The sequence below is a fragment of the Channa argus genome, chromosome 1, assembly GCF_033026475.1.
Source record: "Channa argus isolate prfri chromosome 1, Channa argus male v1.0, whole genome shotgun sequence".
NCBI classification, from domain to species: Eukaryota; Metazoa; Chordata; class Actinopteri; order Anabantiformes; family Channidae; genus Channa; species Channa argus.
The window spans coordinates 14,047,154-14,062,843 of NC_090197.1; the positions used below are offsets into that span (position 1 = coordinate 14,047,154).

Sequence of the window (15,690 nt, forward strand, 5' to 3'; positions counted from 1 at the left end):
TCTGTAACACGTGTACATGGGGTTCATTGTTGGATGAATAGAATTAAAGATTAGTCAGGGTTGTTTAGTCACATCTGTAAGATGCATATGGCTCCTGTGACAAGTAAAACAGTCATTTACATGGACAATAGGACAAAAATCATTGCTGCCATGACAACACAAAGAACGGGCTGCATAAACAGACGAATTCTGTAATTACATTGTCACGGAGGGAGAGATTTGGTGTAGTCATTCAGTTGTTTAAGTTAATTTAATGCAAAATGGCATTTTGTAAATATAATTACATGTATTAAGTTTTCAGTCAGGGAGACCGCACAAAGTTGATATTAAGTATGCGCATATTAAAAGGTATTTAGCTGATTTGCCTGCTTTTAAGCAATTAATTTTTTAATATCCTAAACATATGCGTGTGTGTGTCTGTGCAATAAATGCAGTAGATTGTGTATGTATCAGACAGAGCGTACTGTATGGGTGTTATAGATCCAGCCTAGAGAAAATGTTACCATGGGAACAGAACCACCTTCACTACCTGGCAACATGTAAAGTTCTGGATCTACTGACCCGACTTAGTCTTCTTCACCCCCTTCCTCTCTCTAACTTTCTCTTTGCTCCCTTTTCCACCTGTCTCTCGATACTTTGACAGGTTAATGCTCAGCTAGCGTTTCTGGCTTATACACAAACACACACACACACACACACACACACACGCACACAGCCTAAGGTGATGTGTAACAGGGGACTTCAAAGGGGACAGCAAGATGGACAGTTTAATCTGAAAGAGAAAGAGGGATGGTGAGAAAGCAAGGAGCATATGGAGATACAGAAAGGAAGAGTGAGAGACGGGGGTAAAGGTTATGGCCTGGACATGTCTATGAGAAACAGAGAGGAAGCAGCAAAAAGGAGAAAACTTTATTGCTTTTCCACTTGAGAGAAACAAAGAGAGATTTAGGGTAAAACTTTGACTTTTTATTGACATTTTATCTTGAGCACATCACAAATAACAGTATGCTGCTGTTACCTAAACCCAAATTAGTTTAAAGTAATGATAAACTACGTCAGTGGTGTAAATTATGTATCTGGTGTTAATGTAGTCTTCGTGGTAGAAGTTGGCTGTATTTGTTTTTGGAGCCATCTGCTCAGGGGCCCTCTGGTGGTGAAGGGCCCTTGTGCACCAACCTGCTGTATGTCAGTTTATGATGGATCTGGCCAACTTTAATGTGTGTTTTTGCACAAAGTTGTGTACAATCTTCTAGCTGATCGAGTGTGTTGGTAAATACCCTAGACAACACAGTTTTTGTGTGTCTATCCGACTGTCTTGTCTGTGTGTATGAGTGTGTGGATGTATGCACATCATTTTGGGTGCATTTGTGTGCGGGTGTGTTCGTTCATCGGTATTTGTCTGTGCAGATGTGGGTGTATAGGTTTATCCCAGCTTCCCTTGGGATAGTGCTGATTGACAGCTCTATCCCTGGTTGTCATGGTGATGATGATGGATGTGTTTTGGGTTGCCACGGAGACCGCTGTTTAGGCGTTCTATCTGCATGCATAATATAGTTTTAGCATAAGGAGATTTTGTAACTGACAGAAAGATAGAGAAAAGGAGACATGCAGAACAGAAAACAGACGCAACTTTACTGGCTAACTTAGCTACATGTACTTGGGATTACATACGCTCTAAACATTATGGGTTACCTGAAGATTACAAATGAAATGTGATACATACAGCAGCAGTTTGACTAGACCAGTCCTACTTGCAGATAGAGAGATGACAGTTGAAGAGACAGACAGGCTAGCAAGTGTTAAAAACAGTGCACGTTCTCTGATAAAGATGAAAGTGTCAGTGCTGTGGAATTATAGAATTTTAACTATCCTCTACCTGTGGTGTTGAATTTTTAACGCCCTTGTCTGCAGAACTATCCAGAAGTTCTACTTTTTTAAATGAATGAATAGAAAACGATTCAACCCCCCCAGCAGGTTCGAGACACGAGATGTGTTGGAATCTTGTTTCCAAAACAAGTGAAATTTCTCAGGGCTACAATTATTTATGGCTTAATAACAAACAAAAGCCTGTCTTTTCCCCCTTTTAAATTATTTAAAGTTGTGGAGAGGGTATTTGGGTTTTTTTTCATACACATGTTGTAATGCTGACTTGTACAGTAGTATTGAAACTTTGAGAATAGTTTTCTATTTACTTCAGCTGTCACATGTAGATGATTATACATCTACCTGCTGTGGTCCATACCACAGGAGGCTGGATAATGTAAACCAGTGGAAATGTTCACCTTCCACTGCTCAATGTAAATAAGTGGCATGTCACTGTACACCATGTTGACATGAATATAGAAATTCATATACAATTTATTGCACCAATAATACACATATTTCAAGACTAACAAATACACTTGCATTCACGCAAACACAAACTCTCCCTGAGGAGAGAATCACTACACATGGATGATTTGCATGTTTAGTGGTGCTTCAGGATTCAGCCATTTATTCAAAGTAGGCGTACCGCTGTATTTAAACGTAAACACACATGCAGTACATCCACATACATATATTTAATGCGGATACAAACATAGACACTGGTATGCTTGTGTGACGTATGTCTTTCACAGGTTTATGCACCTGCACATAAAATGATACAGCTGTGTGACGCGCAAACATACGCACAAACTCTCCATTGGCTGCTGGTGTGTGTATCAGTAGTCAACTTGCATGACTGGCTCATTCACTGTGTGGCAGGCAATCAGGCTGTTCACCTATGCATGACTTGGAGATGCACACTCTTTATCACACACACATTATTTTACATAAAAATACAGCTATCTGTGTTTCTAAAACAATGACACTATTGCAATTACAGTTACACTCATGGTCACAGAAGTACCACTGTTTATTGCACAGAATACACTCAGATACACATGATAGACCGTGTTAATGAAAAGCTTATTATATCAAAGCAGTACTAACACGTACACAAATACAATATTCTTTTATAAATGCTTTAAAATCAAACAAGAAGGAGCCATTTCCACAAGTCTGACAGCTGAGAATTCACTCCAGCTTTAACAAAGCTAAATTGTTTGTCTCTAGTAATTCGCTCACCTTTTCCTCGCAAACATGGATTTGCTTAGTATAATTTATTTAATGCATGACTCTTCAGATTAATCAGTAACGTTAATGGCCAGTTTACTCCAATATAGATGCTGATGCTGACTCAAAACGTCGACAAAAAAAACGTAGTCTCACGGTTCATATGGGCCTTTTGGACACATGAAACCTAAGGTCAAGCAGTAGCCACAGGCTTTTGGAGAATACTAGATACTAGGTTATATACTTAATTAGGTGCAGTCAATAAAGCATCCAGTGCATCTGAAAGTAACAGTGTGCAACTTAATCTAGTGCTAACATGAGACTCACAATGACTCCTTACTGCTCTGCCCTGCCCTGCCTCCGTTTGCTTTGACACAGCTTTACTTCTCTATTTACACTCTGCGCAACTCTTCAGGTATCGCAGTTATCAAATTACAATAAACAAGTCGCTAATAAATGTACAAATTAAGCTGACAACATTGCTCTTCTCTGATTGGTTAGTGGAGCGAGCCTCACTCAAAAGGTTTTTTAGAGCGAATATTCTTGCAGTGCTGCCAGTGCTGTTCAGTGAGTCTGTGTCATGGGGTCAATTTAAGGGGATAACTCTTATTGACATTTCAAAATAAGGGGATGGAAACTTTTGCACCCATCTCTTTACTTTTAATCCATGCTCTTCTAGTAGAGTTTCCTTTCACCACTGGTGTGTCATCACCACCTGGGATTTTTATGCAAACCTTGCTCGGATGTTATATAATGTTCAACAATGAAAATCTCTGACATTTCTTTCAGTGAGTTCTAGAATGTTCTAGGCTACGGAAAACCCAGTACTGTATCTCCAAAAGCTTTATTTTTTTTTTTTTTAGCTTTATGCTGTTCAGTACCCTGTAAAACAGTATGCAAACATTGTAGACGGTAAAGATTGCTAAAAGATACTTAATTGAATAGTAATAAATATGCAACTGAAATGTCTAATTTTAGTGTTTTTAAAACTTAAATATCCGTAGGCGATGCATGTTTTAAACATAGACGTTCTTTGAATAAGATATTAAAAACATGTTACCTTGCATTTTTCCCAGAGGAACACTTTTTTCTCATAAATAATTCAAAGAGGCGCTAACTCACAAACACTCACAGATGCATGCTACTCACAAGCTGACACATGATTACGCAAGCGTATATGTGCACCCACATACGCTCACGTCCAGATCAAAGGCAGTTCCTGCATTGATTTCTGTATATTGAAAAATGCTTGGAATGGACCTTTCCTAGCAGAGGCTGGAACGATTGGTGAAGTGATCGTTTGAGAGTGAAAAACAGAGACATTTCAGGACAGTGAATGGGCAGACATGAATGTTACGTAGAAAGAAAACAGCGGGAAGATGACTTCACTTGCGTTCGATACTTTGAAAGCATTTTGCATGCACTATCCATGTGAGGGGCCATATTAAATTAGAGCTAAATTCGTGTTCAGAAGAAAGGACAATAGGGGAAAAAAGGAAAACAGCCTTAAAAAGTGGTGGCAATTGGAAAACAACGTTCTTCGGGCAGCAGTACGAAAATGGGTTCTTTTGTTCTCTTTCCTTCCATTAACATGCAAGACCGGAAGAATGAAACAAAACCACCACTGAAGAGGTATTCAGAAAACCCATTGACTATTGGATAGATACAGAAATGCACAGACACAGGCATTAGCTCCACAATTTCCCACATAGAAACCCTTGAGCTTTTCTAACATTATTGCTGCACTTCATAATAAATTTTATATTTGACTGTTGGTGACCACAAAATTTGGTCTCATTATTTCTTGGCAACTGGCAAAATGTTCTCACTTTGAAAGGTTTTCTTGTAACTCTCCTTTTATCAAACCTGTCCATTTCTGTGATATTATCAGTGATTCTGTCTGTTGATCTTTCTTTGTCCTTTCCCATCTCTCTCTGCATCACAGTTTATCTGCATGTCTTTGCGTCTGCCTTTGGTGCTGCTCTTTATCCATATTCATATTACTCTCTCTCTTCATCTCGCCGTTGTTCTCGCTAATCCTCTCAATCGCTGTCTGAATCCATCTCTATCCAATATTCATCCATCTTCCTTTCTCATCCCTTTCCTTCCATCTCTCTCCCCCTCTTCTCATGTTTCTGTTGTGCTTTCTAATTGGGTGTCTTTCCTTCCAGCCAGTCAGTTCTTCATTAAATCATCTGTCATCATCTCAGTCTGCTCTGTCATCACTCTTTCTCTCAGCTCTGTTTGGCTCTCTCACTTACCTTCTTTTACATCTTTATCAGTCATCATCAGTATTTTCTGACATCTAGATGATAGATACTAGATCTTGATGGTTGACTTAATGCGTCTGTGTAGATGGGGCTGTCCTGAAAATGCTCAATAGTTGCTACTGTTAATGTTGCTGTGTGACGTGGATAGATGGGAATGTTGTTACTATCTAACCTCATCTATGTAGCCATTCATTAGAGGTAGTTCTTCTGTATCTTTCTTAAAATGGTCTCCTCCTGTCTTTGTGTGGACTTTCCAAATTTCTTTACTGATGCAATTGCAAAAATCTTATATATAAAGATTATATAATGTGTTAACACGGACACATAACACCTATGGTGATCAGCAAGGCATTGTTTTTATTATTTTGAATATTTAAATTACAAAGTAGACATCAGGAAAACAATATAAACTTGACACCATTATGTGTTTGTGTATCTGTTACTTTCTTTTTCTTTCTCGCCGTACAGGTCAAATAAAATATATTTATAAAGATTTTCAAAAGGAGGCTTATAATGTTGGTTTACAAAGCAACAAAAAACATAAATGCAGATAAAAGCAGTAACAGTAATCACAGACAGACACAAGCATCTCTGTGTTTTGTTGTCGCTCTTATTTTGCTATTTTCTCTTTTTACCAATGAAACCCAAATAAAATGAGTCTCAAAGTCAACACGAATTCTGCCCCCCCCCCATCCCCGCTCCTTGTCTTACCTGTCTATCTTAGTCTCTTTATCTTTTCTCTTTATCACTTTTATATCCTTATCCTTGTTTCTCCTCTTCCTGCTCTGTTTCTTTTGAACCACACAGATTCAAGATCTTTGAGATTCAAGATATCTTTGTTGCATAGAAGGTTCAGAAACCCATTAACTCATCAACATAATTTGAAATAAATTTACCATATCTTCTTTATTATTTGCATTTGTAGGAAAACTAATAAAGCAAAGTAAGGTTTAGCATGATAATATGACTTAGTTAAACAGAATTAGATGGTAAAAACTTCACAGCATTGTGTCATTAAAACTATTTGTTTTATTGGTTACTCAGATACTTTTATTGAAGAGTAAATTAACTGTAATCTAAACAATTCTTTACCGCACTGTGAAAGGTTGTAGTGACTGTTTCTTACTATTACTGATCAGCATTTTTGTGTCTATATATTGATTAGTTAGGGCTAAATAAAGTAGTTATAGACTAGAAAGCTCTTAGGACTTTATGAAGCTGATTGTTAGATGGCCGGTCAAACTACTTTGACGTGACCATTTTAAGTTTTGCCATTTTACAAATGCTTTCTGCATCCACCACCCTGACCTCCTACTTTACTGTACATAGATTAGATGTCCTTAAATTAAGGGTCTCTCGCTGAAATACTCATTTGCAATATTTTTGTGTCATACAATGAGGCATTTCTTTGATCATGTCGTGAGTCGCTAACTTTCACTGACTTTTCAGCATTTTTAAGTAACATGGTTTGTAAAGCTCACTGCACACCGCACAGAAAAGGGAGGAGTTAAGTGTAATGGGAAAGAAGGGCAGAAGCGAAACTTGCTGTAGAGAGGACAGAGTAGAGTGGAATGTATTTCGTCAGGGCTATGATGCGTTAAAGTCTCAGTATGCAGCTATTTGTTTAAGATGTCAGGGATGACATTTAACACTCACAGACACCCAGGGTCGCTCTCTTACTCTCTCTCTCCCACACACACTTGGAGGAAAATATATAAAATCGATAGACCCATACAGAAAATCGAGGACACACACACACACACACACACACACACACACACACACACACACACACACACACACACACACACACACATTGTCAGATTTGTGGACACACCCACTCACAAAATATAAAAGAGAAGGAGGGTGAATGAATAAGACATAATACTTACAAATCACAGCTTCAGGAGTTTGTCATTACGGTTGATAATTTTGATAGTTTAATTACCAAATGAGAAAAACGGAGACACTAGACTCATCCATCTCAATATTCTAAAATAAAACAGAAAGAGAGAGACAGAGTTTTTCTTTTCCATTTTTACCTTTTTAATTTTACTCTCAACATTCTTTATTTTATTGGCTCTCTTTATCTTTTCCCTTTGATTTGTTTATGTAATTTAACATAGTTTAACATTTAGTAGTATTCTAATTGTGTGTCTGATTGCTTAATAAAGTCAACTTGATAAATTCAGCTTAAATATAACATATTTAGATTCCTGAATTTTTAGGAAAAGTTTGCTGCCTCTTGAATACTTTTCTGTGTATATCTTCTACTACGGTAATTTGCTGGTGTCTAAATACAGCATTACTGGTACAGTACATTATAATAGGGGCAATGATTTGTGCCACCTACAGATGGTATACTGTAAAAACAAACCATGTCATGGCACAGATGACGAGCATCTACCAATTCATGCAGTGGAAACGCAGCTTTGGATACCGATAAGGTCAAAAAAGAGCTATAAAAGTGCATAAGACCTTTTTCCATGTGAGAACAGTGAAGTTCCCCGAAAGGATCAGCATCAATCGTTAAAACAAAAAATATCCTGTACTTGCTGAAGTTAAGTGGGCTCAGAAATGGGGAAGGTTAATTAATAATAACAGTGTTCATTAATAATAAAGGTGTTCATTAATAACAACTGTGTAATGAAAGTTAGGTTTTATCTGACTATGTGTTACCAGTAAAAATTATTAAGTTAGTCAATGTTATAAAACTATTATAGAAATAATAATCATGATAACAATCTATATATTAATGCATTCAGTCTTTATGTCTCCTTCTGGGGATCTACCATTAAATCACTCTTCTGCCCTAATTGGTCTAAATGTCAGACTGTTAGTTGACTGGCAGACAGCATCTGTTCTTTGATTTGTGGACAGATGGTAGGAGGAGCTGAAGGTCAGCACAGTTACTAGTGCTGTATGTGTTCGTGTTTGTTTGTATCTTAAAAAGTGTGATTATTCATCCAAAATGTAATGCTGGCAATAAGCGGACAGAAACTTATATATTTTTCTAACATGATAAAAGAGTAGTAGAAAAATGTTTAGAGCAATATTCAAGGGAAAGAAAGAAAAATGAGAGTGCCAAAATGACTTGATTTGAAAGCGCTAGTCACACGAAGTTCAATGTAGGTAGGTGTTTGCTTGAAATGTGGTCTGACACTCATCACTTTTATGAGTTTTTAAAGCAAAATGTAGCAGCAGAGCTCAGAAGACACAGCATTTGATACCTGAATACCTGAGGGTGTATGTGACTCTAGTCATCACAAGCTACATGATCAACAGCAGACTGTGGACATAAGTTAAAACTTGCCAATAGTGACATAAAATACAAACAGGGTAGATCCAAACCCTGCAAAACTTTACCTTTAAAAGTAGCCACAGAATTATACAAACATGAACAACTGGTTAAAAAAAATAAAAATAAAAAAATCACCGTCTTGAGCTTTACAAAGTTAGTGTTCATAACAGGGTTACAATGACAAAATGGCCCATTCTAGGTGTTAAGAAGATTAAACCTGAACATGTGAAAAAGTAATGTGACATTAAAAGTTATTCCTCATCCCGATAGGGTTTTGCAAAATGAAGGCTGCCTTTACACCACATGTGCTGTATGATTCATGTTCAAATAGCAGCCAAGCAATATACCGCCAGAAACACTGATATTTAATACACACTAATCAATCCGCTGAACTGAAGTATGTCTTAAACAGCAGAGTCAAATATCGTGACTGGAAATTCATTAAGGTTTCTGTTTCATTTGTGCTTCACTGAACTCTAAACTTGTAAAGAACAATTCAATTATTGGTAACACATAGAGCAAGAAGACAGCATAGTCAAAGGCACATGGTGGGCATATTTCCTCTAGAATGTAAAGGTATAAACATGTAAAAAGCAACTGACTAAAACAGGTCATCATTCTGTAAAAACATCACTAGTGATTATAAACTGAACTTAGGTATGCAAACCTATAAACTTTGCATACCTCCAATGGAAACAGCCCTCCCAAGAACAAATTACAGCATCAGTCATATCCCCAAATGGCTAAGAGTTGTCCCACGTTGCCCTTTTACTTTTCATTGCTTGTATCTGCGTTGTTGCTGAACTGCATCCAAAAGCTAAGTTGGATTCTGTTCACAAAACCAATTCCATTACTAGTTTTGCAGATCTGATGGCACTATCTGTGAGATCTGAATCTTATGCATCCACAACTGTCACGTAATGCATTCTAGCATGACTGGATGGTGAAAGTGACATTGAAACTGCAAGGAAAATTGTATCCTCTGTGCATTCAAGCAGCGTGAACCACAGTGCAGCTGCAGACAGACCTTGATGAGTGTCCAGTAACTTTTCAGATTAAGAGGAACTTTATAAAAATTCAACAGTGGCTCACTTGTGTGTACAAGTCATTCTCCTGTCTATTCAGTCATTCATAGCAGGGGAACCGAGGTATGAAAAGAGTGATGAGGGGGAAAGAGAAGAAGCTGTATGTTCAGCTTTACAGCATATGGGGGCCAAAAGGTTGATGGGTGGGAGGATGTATATAACATAGCAGAAGGGATGGATGGTAACAGCCTGAAGACAGAGGAGAGGAAAGGATGATGTAGATTGCCCATAATCCTTAAAGGCTGACAGCACACTGAGTCTTCTGTGATTGAAATCTGTGTGTGTGTGTGTGTGTGTGTGTGCGTGTGTGTGTGTGTGTGTGTGTGTGTGTGTGTGTGTGTGTGTGTGTGTGTGTGTTTGCATATGAATTCGATAGTGATCTGCCTATCAAATTGATGAAGGAAAGGAATGGAGTTGTGGGACAGAAAGGAAGAGGAAGAATGGGAGGAGATGGCAGGTGGAAAAGAGAGATAGAGATGAGGCCAGTAAAGCCATTAAACATAAAATCAATCAGCAGAAAGAGAGAGAGAAAAATCTTTAAAAGAAGATACAGCAAGGCAGGGAGGGATAAAGAAGGAATCCTCAGATGACTGCTATATTGATGACAGCACAGTGGGGAAGGAGGGGATGAACGGATAGGAGTGAGGGAGGCAGGATAAGGAGGCTAAGAACAAGTGATCAAAGCACCCCAGGCCATTAGAGAGAAGGAGTGAGGGAGTGTGAGATGGGGAGAGATAGAAACCAGGGAATGATGAGGAAGGAGAGAGGGAGGGTGAGAGACAAGAATGAATGTGGAGGAGAGAAGAGCCATGGAGTGGAGAACACAGAGAGGGTGGAGGACGATAAGGGAAAACATGAGAGGAGGGTTATGGTCGAGATGTAATGTTACTTTAAAAATGATCTTGATGCAGAAATGGAAAGACGCAGGGTGTAACAAGTGGAGAGCAGTAGGGAAGAAAAGAGGTGGTGCTGCAACAACTGGAGATGCAAGGGACACCGAGGCAAAGAAAAGGGCAACACTAACACACTGATGTGATAGGAAGTGAAGGCAACATGGCCAACACTTTCTCTCTTTTTTTATCTTCATTCATCTTACACACACAGCACGCAACACTCAAACTAACACATACTATGCCCTGTTACCAACACACTTTCCTTCCCCCTGTGGGTCACTGTGCTAGGGCACAAGCTCAACCTCCCCAGGTTTCTGTCTAAAATAAAAAGAGAAGAGAACATAGCCGATCATGCAGCTGATAGCAAAGCCGTCGATCGACTGATGGAAGATTTTTATCCCTTTTATTTTACTCATATAAATTTTGGCCTTTTGGTGATATGCCCATATATACCTAAGTACGTCTTTCTGTTTGTAATACCTCCCAAAAATACCAAATGGTATAATGTTTTCTTTCTTTGTGTTGATTCTCAGTTAGATTTAAAGCACTAATAAAATTCTCATGTTGAGGGGGATCGTTTAAATTAATGCCAGTGTCTCGTAAGTTTGTGAGGTGTGTTCACGTCACCTGTTTATCTGTTACGTGAGCCGTTAACTGAACGTATGCCGCGTCATATTTCTTCAGTAAGTTGTTCAAGGACTGTGCCAAGCAGAGGTCAGTTGTAGACAGTTTCAACTACAAACATCATCCCAATAATTGTAGTATGATCAGTTCTTTCCAAATTGAGCTATTCAAGTCACCTCGTTAAAATCCCTGTATTCTCACAATGCAATGCATGAAAAACTATTACAATGTAAGTTCTGTTTTATAACATGCAGCCCTGTTAAAGACTATCAGCTACATATTAATCTGTATTAATTAGGTTGCAGGGTTGCGTCTCAGATCGTCCTTGAGTTGAGTTTGCATTTTCTCCTTGAGCTTGTGTGTGTTTTCTTCAGTTTCCCCCCCAGTCTAAAGACATACTGTTGTTTTAATCTAACCAGTACACACATTCTTAGGTTTGGTCTTAACATGGCTTTGATATGAGAATCATATTTGTCTATGTATCAGTTGATATGCTATACCTCATGTGTTAAATAGCAAGTTGTGATTTAGTACATATATAAATAACATTGACCAGATGACCTGCTTTTAAAGGTGAAAAAGTCTTTACCACTGGCAAATGTAGTTAATTTATTCCTTCAGCTGTAACTGATGTGATGCTATCACATCATGACAGATGGAGAGGAAGTCAGGGGCATACATGTATTTAACAGGAGGGAATCAGTGCTGGCTCTTGTTACCTGGACTTGCCATCCTCCCTGTGTTAGCATGAAACTGTCACTTTTTAGGCTGTTTTCACAGTACACAGAATTAGTAAATATTCTAATTGCATCAAATGTTAGCTAAAATGATCATTTGGTGGCATGCTGGGCTCGGGCTTCCCCCAGATGTATACCAGTTTCCAAATTTAGAAGTAACAAATTTATGTTTTTATGCTCTAGGTCACAATAACAGATTTGAGACAACAGGTTAGAAAACATCAGAATTAAAGGCCCTTGATGCTGCAACATCATAAATTCACCAGAGCTTCACTGCACATAAAGGCCTCTCTCATGTTTAATAATCCTAGTAGTAATTTTCTTTTTAATATGAGACACATTTCAGTCCACCTTCAGGCCTTTCCCCCTGTCTGTCAACTGTCACTGTCACATCAGCAAGCTGGAGGGCTGAAGGAGCTGTGTGTGTGTGTGTGTGTGTGTGTGTGTGTGTGTGTGTGTGTGTGTGTGTGTGTGTGTGTGTGTGTGTGTGTGTGTGTGTGTGTGTGTGTGTGTTTGCGCGTGTGTGTGCATGTAGGTATACGTGCAGGCATGCATTTGTTTATATGAGTGTGTGCACCTGCGAGTGTGTGTCCATCAGTCCTTGCGGACATCCTGTTGTCATGATAAACCTGTGACAGCTGTCATCCTGCAAGCAGCACTCTCTCCCACGGTGCAGACACATACAGACTGCTGCATCTGCTGCAAATGTGATGGGGTCTCAGCAGGCCTTGGTTTGGGTGTTAGGTCATTTACACAAATCTCCTTAACTGTCTAGCTGCGCAATAAATGTCTATCTAGATAACTGAACGGTCTGTCTTTCAGTGCATGCCTTGCCTCACTGTCTGCCTGTATGTCTGACTGAATGACTCAGTGACTACAATCAATTTGTTTGCATGAATGAATTAATTGTTAATGAATATATAAAGCTTTTTAAACATTTTTTTTCAATACATCAACACCTGTAGATTGGGATAATCCAAGCCTTTTTCTTTCTTAATGAGACAGAAACACCTGAAAAGCGTGTATGTTTTTTTTTTTTTAATCACACACTTGATTTCTCGAAAAAGGCTCCGTCTTAAAATTCATTTCCAACCACTTACTTTGTTTCATCATGTTCTTGTTTCCTATCTGATACAGTTTGTACCAACCCTTTACGTATTTTACAGTATCTGGTTCTCTTTTTTTTTTTTAATTAGTAGTTTCACTAGTTCTGTTTGTCTCTGTTTGTCCCTATTATTTGTCCCCCTGTTAGCCTTTGTGAATTTCCTGTCTCTACTCAGTGCACTCTGTCCAATTTCTAATATCTTTTGCTGTTTCTATTCATTTTTAATGGTCGATGTGAGTCCTTGACCACAGTTATTCTCTTTACCCATCCTGTGGGTGGAGAATGGCTTGGTCTCTGCCTTATCTCTGTCATTTGTACATACATCCTTCATGGCATCCACACCTGGATGAGCCTGAAGGATGTGCATGTATACCTGACAGTGCTTGTCTACACTCTTACAAAGGATGTGTCTTTTTCAGCTTATCAGTGAGTGCAGTTTAAGGACAACACATCTGTTGTTTCTCTGTCTTCTCTAAATACTCATAATATCAACATGGGAAATGTTCTAGACTAATACAAATGACACTACTCCCAAATTGCACTCACTGGTTTGTTAGAAAATACATGTCTGCTGTAAGAGTGTGTTACATACAGTATTGCCTTTTTTATGTAAAACTATAAATTATACAGGTATAATTTATACCAAGTTTACAGTTGGACTTTTACGCTCTCAGACAAAAAGGATCAACATTGTATCTTTAATCACTGGGGCAGTTTATGAGCTCAATTTGCTTTTGATAAATTTTAAAGTGTTAAGGCAGACGTTTCCTTTTGTTTTGTTTTTTTTTTGTTTTTTTTACTTTTACCACAACAGAGAATAGTTTTAGTATGAAACATGTTGAAAAAGTAAATTGAGCACAGACCTCTTGAATAACTTGGCAGAAAACCAATGTCCCAGTGACACAACAAGGTCCAATGTACTATGTTTTTTCTCTGTGAGTGTACTTGTATAAATTATATGTGTATAATTTATGCCGTGTGCACAGCGCAATCCATGTGTCTTTATCTGTTATACGGTAATCAGTACTCCTATGAATAATACTATGAGTCAGATGTGATTAACAATTGTAGAAAACAGGCAAATCTATCATCACATCTGAGCTATATATTGTGAAACTAATTAGGATTAATGGATAGGTTGACATTGAACCAACCAATTGGGAAACAACCTAATCTGAAGTTCCTTGGTAGTGACTGGAGGAGACGAGAGCGGAGCTCAGTGATTGGACAAAAGTAAAACATGCTTTGATATTGGAGGAGAGGACAGCAACTCTGAGTGTGACAGGAACCCCTGATTCTTACTGGCCAAAAGTAATAGCAACATTCTCCAAAATCATTGGTTTAACTCCAAAAGGAGGACCATTTATATATATTACCATTTACATTCTATTTTTATCTATTTCTTATCTGAAGAGCTCCGTATTTCCATAATATGGTTTTGCTAATATAAAAGTCATCCATTTCTAACATCCAAGCCACAAAATAACACAGAGTAAACCAATTCTAAAATTAGAGTCATTAAAAGAAATCACCTTATAGAGAAAGAGAGAGAGAGAGAGAGAAAGAGAGAGAGGTGGGGAGTTGAGCTGGCTGACCGTTAATCTACTCTGGGTGGTTAAGAAATAATGCTAGGTCTGTTGAGAAATATATAAAATTGCTAAATTGGTAAATAAACTAAATTTATGCATTTGACCTAATAATTGACCAGTCTGATTTGGTATATCAGGGAAAATCTAAAGAATTTATCCCAAAAGAAAGAAATTTAATTCAAAAAAATATATACAAATTAAAAGTCCGCCCCTCGGTCACTCCTCCTCTCCCTAACCCAGGTTTTCTATTTGTCACTCTGATTTGATTGACAGCTGAGGACACATGTGGGGGCACTGTGAGGGGCGGCAGTGGGGTGGTGACCAGTCCCGGTTACCCCGGCAACTATGGTAACCAAGCCGACTGTACTTGGATCCTATTGGCCGAACCTGGAGACACCATCTCTGTCATCTTTACAGACTTCCAGACTGAGGAGAAGTATGACTACCTGGAAGTGGAGGGATCTGAACCACCAACCATTTGGTAAGTTGCTTTATTAATTAATTAGTTCATTATTTTATACAGTGGCAAGAAAAAGCAGTAGCACAGAACATAGTGTCCTGCCAATGAAACTCTCCCTTGAGCAACCATGCCCCGTAATTTATTATGGTAGACTCATGAAAAAAGATGTTAATAATCTCTAACAAGCCTGTAGCGGCTGAGAATTCATAGCTATGCTTTTGGAGTCACCTTAGCAGGACATTTACGTTTAGTCATAGCCTGCTATGCAGTATTAAATTGTCTCCATTTATAGAAAGTTTGTCTGCAATAATGAATGTTCAGATTCTCTGGGATGGCTATGTGATCCTTTCTGGGTCCATGCAAATCAACAATTCCTGATCTCAGTCAAGCCAAAGATAAAATGTTGGAAGGTTTCTTTCTTTAAAAGTTCCCTTATCCACATCCTCATTCCAATAGTTGCATTCCAGGTTTGCAAACTCCTGATTTAGGTTTTTATTTTTTTCCACTGTGAATGTTTGAATGTTGAACTG

At 38.3% G+C, this 15,690-nt stretch overlaps 1 protein-coding gene across 7 annotated transcripts in view; it reads left to right on the top strand.

The window, feature by feature from the left end:
• Window positions 1-15,690, top strand: part of csmd3b (CUB and Sushi multiple domains 3b) — a 310,165-nt gene that overhangs the window by 142,467 nt on the left and 152,008 nt on the right. For 6 of the 7 annotated variants that reach the window (XM_067499712.1, XM_067499750.1, XM_067499726.1 and 3 more), the window contains exon 6: window positions 14,974-15,181. In XM_067499712.1, the coding sequence (XP_067355813.1) occupies window positions 14,974-15,181 (208 nt within the window). The remainder of the gene's footprint in view (window positions 1-14,973; window positions 15,182-15,690) is intronic. The other variant, XM_067499744.1, reaches the window with a different exon arrangement.